Source organism: Penaeus japonicus, unplaced genomic scaffold, assembly GCF_977035675.1.
Source record: "Penaeus japonicus unplaced genomic scaffold, GWHDUDI00000001_assembly GWHDUDI00000041, whole genome shotgun sequence".
Taxonomy (NCBI): Eukaryota; Metazoa; Arthropoda; class Malacostraca; order Decapoda; family Penaeidae; genus Penaeus; species Penaeus japonicus.
Genome location: NW_028234443.1, coordinates 1,871,529 through 1,881,528, shown reverse-complemented (window position 1 = coordinate 1,881,528; position 10,000 = coordinate 1,871,529). Strand labels below are relative to the sequence as shown.

General features: G+C 36.6%; 1 protein-coding gene across 1 annotated transcript in view; it reads right to left on the bottom strand.

The window, feature by feature from the left end:
• LOC122258231 (uncharacterized) overlaps positions 1-10,000 on the bottom strand; it is a 51,579-nt gene that overhangs the window by 28,657 nt on the left and 12,922 nt on the right. Inside the window, exons 10-16 of the mRNA XM_086534292.1 lie at positions 8,284-8,465; positions 7,742-7,831; positions 6,451-6,592; positions 5,779-5,888; positions 4,549-4,643; positions 3,102-3,218; positions 2,271-2,478 (exon numbers count right to left, since the gene is read on the bottom strand). Coding sequence (XP_086390418.1) covers positions 2,271-2,478; positions 3,102-3,218; positions 4,549-4,643; positions 5,779-5,888; positions 6,451-6,592; positions 7,742-7,831; positions 8,284-8,465 — 944 coding nt within the window. The remainder of the gene's footprint in view (positions 1-2,270; positions 2,479-3,101; positions 3,219-4,548; positions 4,644-5,778; positions 5,889-6,450; positions 6,593-7,741; positions 7,832-8,283; positions 8,466-10,000) is intronic.

Sequence of the window (10,000 nt, the reverse complement as noted above, 5' to 3'; positions counted from 1 at the left end):
ATATCTTCTTCTGTGGCATTCTTATCTTCTTCTGTGGCGTTCATAACTTCTGTGGCGTTCATATCTTCTTCTGTGGCGTTCATAACTTCTTCTGTGGCGTTCATATCTTCTTCTGTGGCGTTCATAACTTCTGTGGCGTTCATATCTTCTTCTGTGGCGTTCATAACTTCTATGGCGTTCATATCTTCTTCTGTGGCATTCGTATCTTCTTCTGTGGCGTTCATAACTTCTTCTGTGGCGTTCTTATGTCCCTTTGTGGTATTTATCTGATCCTGTGACGTCCCTTTATTTTTCTGTGGCGACCCTCTGTTTCTCTGTGGAGTTTATCTGTCCCGCTGTGGCATTTATCTTTTCTCTCGATTCACTGCTCTTCTGTAACGTTCGTGTGAATTTCTTTGACGTTCCTCTGCCATTTCTTTATTCTATTTATCTGTTCCTTTATTCGTTTCTTTATTCCTCTGTGGCGTCCATTTGTTCTGTTTTCTTTTTTTTCCTCTCTTTGTGACTTTACTCTGTGGCGTTACTTAGATCCTCTGTGAGATTCCACTCTTCATTATCAGTAAAACTAACATGAAATCTGATATGTTCGCGACATTTGCTTTTTCCAATCACAGGATTAAAGTCCTTATTTTAACGTCATATTCGATTGGTCAGTCAAAACTCTGGGTGATTAGATATTAGATTGATAGAATACTTCGTTTCGTAGAAATTAAGTCACGGGGTCTTTGACATTTTAGTTTTGCTTGGAACTAGGCGTGATATAAAAAAAAATGTGTATAAGATGTGTATATATATTTTTTTTCTTTCTCTCTGTTTTATTTTGTTCTTTTAGCAAAACTGTGTGTATTTATTTTTTTTTATCTTTTTTTTTTTGGGGGGGGGGGGCTATTGTTCCCTCAAGACTTGTTATGCTCACTTGCTTTTCTTTATTTTTTCTTTATATTTAGATTTTAAACTTTGCAAAAATATTCTAATATCATTCTTTATCATCTGAACCACTTAAGTGACTTCGATCCTGTTTTGTTTCAGTCACTTTTTTAATTATGTAAAGCTATATTCTAACATAAGCCTCCCTTGAGTTTGTCCACGACAGTTTAATATACTTCCAGTCTTTTCCTATTCCATTTAAAAAAATCATTTCCTTTTTTATTTCAGCTTCTTGTTCTATTCACCGTAACTTAAATTCCTCCACTTTGCTTCATTTGAAGAATATTTATATGTTACGTATCTAACCAAATTCAAATTATATGCCACGGATATAACCAAATTCAGATAATTTATCACGGGTCTTGTTAAGTTCATATTTGCGTGCCTTTTACCAGCTTCAGTGAAAGGAGTTGGTAGTGAGGCCACTGGCAGTTTAGATTATATATCACAGTAATAAAAATATGATATTTAGTATAATATCCAAATGGATAAGGAGAAGAGAGATGTTATATTTGCCTCATATGTCTTTCATCAATACACTTTCAATGAATTTATCTATGTGGCTTTATATTCGTTCGTAATTATTTGATCCATTGGAGAGTCTCGCCCTGTCACCTGACCTATTATCCGGCGAATAAGGTCAGGGGTCATTGATCCTGTCATTAACTACGTGATATTTCATGGACGGAATTGGGTAATTCTAAATGGCAAAATGTAGACCATTAAGTATCATGTTGCCATTGCATTAGTGTAGTGCAGACCGTTAGATATCATGCACTGCATTAACTGCAATAATGTAGTATAAATATTGCCTTTGCTGCATTGACGTAGTGTAAAAGTTATTGTCCATATCAATAAACATTTCCTTAACAACAGCAACGTACAAACTCTGTGGTAAAACGCGTGAAATTTGAATTATCGTTCTATGATAATGGGCGTGGGCGGCGAATGTTCCACTGTGGAATGCTGGAATTTATGGCCTGTGTGCTTACCTTCGAGTATGTCTCTGGGTTCTTAAGCGAGTGACAGAATTAATTCACTCGTGCCAATGTATAATCCCAGACAAACACCTTACTCTATGAATGTATCAACAATATGACACTATTCTAGAGTAGGTAGACATAAACTTACTCTACCAGATCTTCCTCCTCTTTGTATCTTACTCCTCTATCATCTCATCTCCCCCATCCCCTATCCTTCTCCTCCCTACTCCTCTTCCCTTAAGAAAACACTAACACCCTACTCTACCAATTCACGAACACTATTACACTACACCAATTAAAACAACGTAACAATCCAACCATCCTCTTTAATCCCGCTGAAGTAATCCACAACCTTCTTACCTTATCGGAAATGACGACAGTAAACTCATCATGCCTGATAGCCTGTAGGATCTCCTCATATGCCTGGCCTGTAGGTAGGTCTACGAACGTCCTGTTGGTGGCAAATTCGAGCCAGTGGGAGCAGTTGTTGATGGTGATCACAGGTTTGCCGTCTGACTCCTCCGTTGAACTTAGGAAACATATTTGGTCGTCGCAATGGTGGAAGGACCTGGGCGAGGGTGAATCAGCTGTTTTAGACAGATTGGTAATTCAAGGAGGGTGTTGTCATATATAGTAACAATTCAATCAGCTACGAAACTAGCTCTTTTAAGTCTTCTATGTATCCTCCTTCTTCTTCTCATTTTCTCCCACCCCTCCACTTCTCCCTCTCTTCCTCCTTCCCCTCCTCCGTCTCCTCCTCCCCCTCCTCCGTCTCCTCCTTCCCCTCCTCCGTCTCCTCTTTCCCCTCCTCCCCCTCCTCCGTCTCCTCCTCCCCCTCCTCCGTCTCCTCCTTCCCCTCCTCCGTCTCCTCTTTCCCCTCCTCCCCCTCCTCCGTCTCCTCCTCCCCCTCCTCCGTCTCCTCCTTCCCCTCCTCCGTCTCCTCTTTCCCCTCCTCCGTCTCCTCCTCCCCCTCCTCCGTCTCCTCCTTCCCCTCCTCCCGCTCCTCCACACCTCCACTTCCCCCTCTCCTCCTTCTCCTCCTTCCCCTCCTCCGTCTCCTCCTTCCCCTTCTCCGTCTCCTCCCTCCCCACCTCCCTCCCCACCTCCATCTCCTCCCTCCCTCCTCCCTCCCCACCTCCGTCCCCTCCTCCTCCTCCCCTTCCTTCTCCTCCTCCTTCCTATCACACTTACTTGCAGTGGAAACCCTTTTCTAAGGAACAAAGCTCAGCGCAATCTTCAGCAAACTTAATATCCTCAAACGACTTTTCATTTTCTCCTGGCACAGGGTGAGGCTCATCAAGCATAGGCCTATAAGAGAGAGAGAGAGAAAGAAAAAAAAATAAAGGTTAATAAAGGTAATGTATATGCATTTACAGGTATGAGGTCATAGGTCTATACAAGTTTCGTATTTTGAGATAGGAACCCATAGGTCTACACAAGTTTCGTATTTTGAGATAGGAACCCATAGGCCTACACAAGTTTCGTATTTTGAGATAGGAACTTATAGGCTTATACAAGTTTCGTATTTTGAGATAGGAACTCTGAGGCCTAAACAAGTTTCGCGTTTAGAGCTCATAGGCCTAAATAAGTTTCGTATTTTGAGATAGGAACCCATAGGCCTACACAAGTTTCGTATTTTGAGATAGGAACCCATAGGCCTATACAAGTTTCGTATTTTGAGATAGGAACTCATAGGCCTATACAAGTTTCGCGTTTAGAGCTCATAGGCCCATTCAAGTTTCGCATTTTGAGATAGGAACTCATAGGCCTATACAAGTTTCGTATTTTGAGATAGGAACCCATAGGCCTATACAAGTTTCGTATTTTGAGATAGGAACTCATAGGCCTAACAAAGTTTCGCCTTTAGAACTCATAGGCCCATTCAAGTTTCGTATTTTGAGATAGGAACCCATAGGCCTATACAAGTTTTGTATTTTGAGATAGGAACCCATAGGCCTAAACAAGTTTCGTATTTCGAAATAGGAACTCATAGGCCTTCACAAGTTTCGTATTTTGAGATAGGAAGCCATAGTCCTATACAAGTTTCATGTTTAGAGCTCATAGGCCTATTCAAGTTTCGTAATTTGAGATAGGAACTCATAGGCTTATACAAGTTTCGTATTTTGAGATAGGAAGCCATAGTCCTATACAAGTTTCATGTTTAGAGCTCATAGGCCTATTCAAGTTTCGTAATTTGAGATAGGAACTCATAGGCTTATACAAGTTTCGTATTTTGAGATAGGAAGCCATAGTCCTATACAAGTTTCATGTTTAGAGCTCATAGGCCTATTCAAGTTTCGTAATTTGAGATAGGAACTCATAGGCTTATACAAGTTTCGTATTTTGAGATAGGAAGCCATAGTCCTATACAAGTTTCACGTTTAGAGCTCATAGGCCTAAACAAGTTTCGTATTTTGAGGTAGGAACCCATAGGTCTACACAAGTTTCGAATTTTGAGATGGGAACTCATAGGCCTATACAAGTTTTCTATTTTGAGATAGGAAGCCATAGTCCTATACAAGTTTCACGTTTAGAGCTCATAGGCCCATTCAAGTTTCGTATTTTGAGATAGGAACCCATAGGCCTAAACAAGTTTCGTATTTTAGAATTATGGAATTTTCGAGATACACGAACTTACTTGTAGGAAAATATATATGGAACACGATCTTGTAGCTTGACGGATGCAATTACAAAATCGGATGAGCTGATCTCACCCGCCGGGGCTTCGGATACCTGAGAATAATAGATAAGGATGATGATGATAATAGATAATAGATGAGGAGGAGGAGGAGGAGAAGGATGATGATGATGATGATGATGATGGTGATGATGATGATGATGATAATGATGATGATGATGATGATGATGAGGAGGAGGAGGAGGATAATGAAGATGATGATGATGACGATGATGATGGTGATGATGATGATGATGATGACGATGATGATGGTGATGATGATGATGATAAAAATGATGAGGAGGAGGAGGATAATGAAGATGATGATGATGATACTGAAGATGATAGAATCAATAAGAAGGAGGAGGAGAGGGAGAGGGCTATGGAGAGGAAGATGAAGAGGTGGGTGGAGAGGGAGAGGGAGAAGGGGGAAAGGGAGACGGGATAAACAGGGAGATGGAGAGGAAGATGGAGAGGGGGTGGAGAGGGAGAGGGAGAAGGGGGAAAGGGAGACGGGATAAACAGGGAGATGGAGAGGGAGATGGAGAGGAAGTGGAGAGGGGGTGGAGAGGGAGAAGGGGGAAAGGGAGACGGGATAAACAGGGAGATGGAGGGGGGAGAGGGAGATGGAGAGGGGGTAGAGAGGGAGATGGAAGGGGGAGAGGGAGAAGGAGAGAGGGTGGAGATGGAGATGGAGATGGGGAAAGAAAAGGAAAAGGAGATGGAGATGGAGAGGGAGATTGAGATAAAGATGGAGATGGAGAGAGGGGGTGGAGAGGGAAACAGAGATGAACAGGGAGATGGAGATAAAAAAAGAAATGGAGAGGAAGAGAGAGACAGAATAATCACAAATAAAAAACAAGAGATACCTTCGTATAAAACGCGATAACAAGGAAGGGAGCATAACGATAAGAATCCAAATCCAAAAGATATAAAAATAAAACAAGATATAACCCAGGCGGCTTAAAGAAAAAAAAAAAATAAATAAATAAAAATATATAATAATAATAATAATAATAATAATAATAATAATAATAAATAAAAAAAAATAATAAATAAATAAAAAAAATAAAAAAAACAAAAAAATAAAGATAGATAAATAAATGAAAACAAAGAAAAACAAGAGATACCTTTGCATAAAACAAGATATCAGAATACCTTTATATGCATGATGTTGCACGTTGCACTTACGTCAATGCTTGCAATACGAGTAGGTGAGAGGCTCCCCTTCTGCGACACGAGGGAGAAGATCTGGTCACGGAACAGGTCAATCTTCTTCATGACCAGGTCAGTCACAGAACCTGTACGCCATGCAGAACATTTATATTTTAAGTTTCGTTTTTTTTTTTTTTTTTTTTTTTTTTTCGTTGAATATTGTTTTGTAACGAATCCATGGCCTGTATAAAGGAACCCAAAATTCTAACCCCACAACATCAAAAAAAGAAAATAAATAAATAAATAAATAAATAAAATGTAGCCAGTAAATAGGAACTCAAAATTCCAACCCCACACCCTTAAAAAAAAAAGAAAGAAAGAGAGAAAAAAAAAAACGAAAAAAAATACGTAGCCAGTAAATAGGAACTTAAAATTCTAACCCCATAACCTCAAAAAAAAAGAAAAAAAAAAGACAATGATAAAAAAAGAAAAAGAAAAAAAAAAACAGAAAAGATAGAAATGAAATAAAATAAAATAAAATAAAAAACAATGCGGCCAGTAAATAAGAACACAAAACCCCAACCCCACTCTCAAAAAAAAAAAAAAAAAAAAAAAAAAAAAAAAAAAAAAAAAAAAAAAAAAACATCAGTAACCAAACAACCAGAAATAGAAACCCCCCAAAAGAAAAAAAAAAATTCTAGAACCCACCTGTGCTTGTAGGAAATGCGATAACCAAGTACGACCAGTCGAGGTTTGTCTTGTCAAAGCATTCCTCGACGGTAAATTCTGCTTCCGTGTACAGCCTCACCACTGAGAAGTCGTAGATGTTGGTCGTCCTCATCTCGACGACCTTTGCCAGGGGTATAGTTTCACTTGGTATGTGTGTGTGTGGGGGGGGGGGGGATATGTGTGTTTGTGTGTGTGTGTGGGGGGGGTATGTGTGTTTGTGTGTGTGTTTGTGTGTTTTTTTGTGTGTGTTTGTTTGTGTGTGTGTGTGTGTGTTTGTGTGTGTATGTGTTTGTGTGTGTGTGTATGTGTGTGTGTATATATATTTGTATATATATATATATATATATATATATATATATATATATAGACAGATAGATAGATAGGTAGGTAGATAAATAGATAGATAGAAAGATAAATAGATAGATAGAAAGATAAATAGAAAAATAGATAGAGATATAGATATGTTTTTTTTTCATTTTCTTTTTTTTCTTTTTTCTTTTTTGTAGTTGGGGATATAGAGAAAAAAGAGATGAAGATAAGATAAAAACAGCAGTAAAGAAGTAGAACAAGAAAAGTGGAAGTAGAGAAGAAGAAGAGAAAAATGAGGAAGAAGAAAAACTGAAAGATAAGAATGAAAGAAAGAAAAAAATATAGAGTGAGATGAAGGAGAAAAATATAATAAAGAGGGGAATAAAAGGAACGTGAAGAAGGCAAGAAAGAAAGATTATATATACACACATGTATATATATATATATATATATATATATATATATATATATATATATATATATATATATACTCATAATAATAACAACAATAATGATACTAATAATGATTGAATGGTCACGATAATGATATTTATAACAATAATAATGATCATGATAATCATAATAATAATAACGATAATACAGATAATAATGACAGTAACAATAATAATCATAATAACGATAAAGATGATAATCCTCATAGTAATGATAACAATAGTAAAAAAGATGATGATAATGATACTAACATAATCAATAACAAACCAACTATGAAAATTAATGATTAGGAAAAAAAAAAAAAAACAAGAAAAAAAGAAAAAAAAAAAAAAAAAAAAAAAAAAAAAAAAAAAAAAAAAAAAAAAAAAAAAAAAAAAAAAAAAATATATATATAATAAATATTTATATATATATAATATATATATATATATATATATATATATATATATAGAGAGAGAGAGAGAGAGAGAGAGAGAGAGAGAAATAGATAGATAGACGAAAGAGTTACCTCACTGGATCCAGAATTGTTATAGACGAAGACATCACCTCTAAGAGGAACATTAATTTCCTCTTTGCCTTCGGGGGTTTCCTCTTGACTCTGAAGACATTGTGTGGAGGAAATAAGAAAGAGGATATGGCGAGACCATTAATGATTCTTTTTAGATATTACGAAGTAAAAAGATATTTTTCTAAATATTTTATTTTTAGATATTTCAAAACTTTTTTTTTTTTTTTTTTTTTTTGATAGTCCAAAAAAATGTAAAAATATATAGATTTACTAGGATAGTTAAAAAGAAAAACAGGAAAATATTCAGATATTCCAAAATAGCTCAGGAAAATATGAACATTGCAAAAACAAAAAAGAAAAAAAATATTCAGATACCCCCCCCCCCCCACACACAAAGCAAGAAAATAAATATCCAGACATTTCCAAAACGATACTGACGAAATACACATGCAAAAAAAAAAAGAAAAAAAGAAGAAGAAAAAAAAAAAAGCTTTTTATCCCAATAACATCACAAACCTCCAACCTAAAAACACTCAACTCACCTTAACAAAATAATATTCCAAAACGGCTTTAGGGAAATTCTGCAACCCTCCTGTGGCAGGATCAGGCAAGTCACTTCTCGTCGACGTCCACAGATCCCCCACAGAACCTCGAGTGTCCCTTTGTCCCACGAAAGCAAAGGAATCGTCGAGATGAAACAGCTCTTCTGGTCCCAGCATCACGTCTAATCACGGATGGAAGTATAGAGATAAGAGAGATTGGAAGGATTGTAGAAGGAGAGGTTGAAAGGTGAGGAAAGATTGCAGAAGGAAAGGTTGAAATGTAAGGAAAGATTGCAGAAGGAAAGGTTGAAATGTAAGGAAAGATTGCAGAAGGAAAGGTTGAAATGTAAGGGAAGATTGTAGAAGGAAGGGTTGGAAGGTAAGGGAAGATTGGTTCTGGTCCTCAACATCACGTCTAATCACGGATGGAAGTATAAAGACATGAATGATTGGAAGGATTGCAGAAGGGAAGGTTGAAATGTAAGGGAAGATTGCAGGACGTATGGTAGAAGTTTGAAGATAAGAAAGATTGGAAAGATTGCAGAAGGGAAGGCTGAAATGTAAGGGAAGATTGCAGGACGTATGGTAGAAGTTTGAAGATAAGAATGATTGGAAAGATTGCAGAAGGAAAGGTTGAAATGTAAGGGAAGATTGCAGGACGTATGGTAGAAGTTTGAAGATAAGAAAGATTGGAAAGATTGCAGAAGGAAAGGTTGAAATGTAAGGGAAGATTGCAGGACGTATGGTAGAAGTCTGAAGATAAGAAAGATTGGAAAGATTGCAGAAGGAAAGGTTGTAAGGTGAGGGAAGATTGCAGGACGTATGGTAGAAGTCTGAAGATAAGAAAGATTGGAAAGATTGTAGAAGGAAAGGTTGAAATGTAAGGGAAGATTGCAGGACGTATGGTTCTGGTCCTCAACATCACGTCTAATCATGGATGGAAGTATAGAGACATGAATGATTGGAAAGATTGCAGAAGGAAAGGTTGCGAGGCGTATGGTAGGATATTGGAAGGTTAACAGTAGATGAGCGTAGATTATGGAATGTGATTCACTTAGGCGAATGTGGAATGGTCTTTCTTATCGGCTTAACGTTTTTTTTTTTTTTTTTTTTTTTTTTTTTAAGATCACGAGTAGAAGAGGAAAGAAAGATTATTAGACTTTTGGTTGATTTAGAAGGGTAGGTTAAGGAATATGGCCCACGAATCCGAAATTATCATCCAGATGAAACAATCCATAGAGTCCAGTATGACGTTCATATGACCGTTACGTCATAATAAACGCAAGGAAATGATAAAAAAAATAAATAAACGTAATATGAACGTGAGATAAACGCGCTAGGGAAATAACAAAACTAAACGTCATGCAGATGCCATGCAAACGTATTAAAAAGAAATGAAAGACGTATGTTAATTAAGAAACGTCATGAAAATAAAAATTCAAAGCTAAATGTGATGTTAACGTCAAATGAATGGAACAAACTTATAGAATACATTACTGACGAATAATAGCAATTAATATATATATATATATATATATATATATATATATATATATATATATATATATATATATAATTAATATATAATATTTTAGATTAATACGAATATCAACAAAGCACATACCGAAAAATACAAAAAAATACACACACACACACACACACACAATATCGACTATAGTGAATTAATAAACAAGACAAGAAAATTAACACCATCATA